Source organism: Lactuca virosa, chromosome 5, assembly GCF_052849685.1.
Source record: "Lactuca virosa cultivar CGN04683 chromosome 5, Lactuca_virosa_CGN04683_v6, whole genome shotgun sequence".
NCBI lineage: Eukaryota > Viridiplantae > Streptophyta > Magnoliopsida > Asterales > Asteraceae > Lactuca > Lactuca virosa.
In genome coordinates, this window is record NC_136430.1 from 439,577,514 (window position 1) to 439,578,855 (window position 1,342).

General features: G+C 43.9%; 1 protein-coding gene across 1 annotated transcript; it reads right to left on the bottom strand.

Annotated features, from left to right (window-relative positions):
* Positions 1 to 253: 253 nt before the first annotated feature.
* Positions 254 to 817, bottom strand: LOC145114223 (uncharacterized). Its single transcript, XM_079050227.1, has one exon. The coding sequence runs from the start codon at positions 815 to 817 to the stop codon at positions 254 to 256; it is 564 nt and encodes a 187-aa protein (XP_078906353.1).
* Positions 818 to 1,342: the final 525 nt, after the last annotated feature.

Genomic DNA, 1,342 nt, shown 5'->3' on the forward strand with positions numbered 1-1,342 from the left:
TGCAAATACCACAAGGACGAGGTGTGGATTCCACACCTTTGTCTTTAGCAAGCATCATTACCACCTTTATTAGCTCAGATAGTTGAGCTTCTATTTGAGGAGTGTGCACCTCCTTCACACCTCGAGGTGAATCCGTGTACCAATTATCTTCATGAGAAGTATGCTTGGAATCTTTAGCCATGTTTTTGATTAATACCCAAATTTCTGTTGGAGTTTTGTCAACAATTGACCCTCCACTTGAAGGATTGATGAGTCATCTCTCCCATGGTAACATGCCTTCACAGAAGTATTGAAGAAGGTTATACTCGGATATACCGTGCTTCGGACATCGAGTGCACAACTTCTTGAATCTTTCCCAATATGTGTGCAATGCTTCATTCTTGTTTTGCTTGATTCCAATGATCTCCCTTCTCAAGGCTGAAGCTTTCATCTCGGTAAAGTACTTGTCCAAAAATAATCGTGAAAGATCTACCCATGTGGTGACTGTCCCCGGTTGGAGGTCATAAAGCCAATCTTTTGCTGCATCTTGCACTGCGAAGGGGAATGCCCTAGGCTTGATTTGGTCCTCTGTGACATTGTGTGGTTTCATGCCAACACACACAACATGAAACTCAATGAGGAACTTGTGAGGATCTTCATTTTCAAAACCCCTAAAGGTTGGGAGTAGGTGAATTAGTCCGGATTTTAGTTCAAGATTTGCGGCTGCCGGATAGGTGATGCAAAGAGGTTGTTGAGTAACCTCTTGCCTTGCCCATTGGCGAAGGGTTTGTTCGGTTGGTGGGTTTGGAAGTGGATTCCCTCCATGGTTATCTCCCATGGTATGAGTAGTGGTTGAAGTTTCTGTGGGTGTAGTGTTTGGGATATTATGAGTAGGTGAAGAGGGTGGAGTGGTACTTCTGGGTGAGGATGGTTGAGATGATGATGAAGGGTTTTCTGTTTCAGATTCTGATACACTTGAGAGGGGTATGTCCTCCCAAATGTTGATGACCGGAGGTTTAGATGATGAAGAATTCCCGGAACGTGGTTACCTCTTACGAAGCTTGGCTTGCTTCCGTAACCTCTTTGCAGTCTTCTCTATCTCTGTGTCAATTGGCAATGGTGCACCTGTACGAAAAGATTTTGGCATACACAATTAGTACCACCGTGTCCCTGAAAACGACACCATTTTGTTAGGGGTGTCAAACCCAACAAATAAAGGGGTACAATAGACCCCAAATAATCTGCTTTAATGCACTAAAAAGTAGTACAAGGCAAGCAGGGTCGAACCACAGAGACACGGGTCAAAAGTCTATACCTCTTTGCCAAGGTACTTTGGTCACAAAGGGGATTTGTTTGCAAAAGT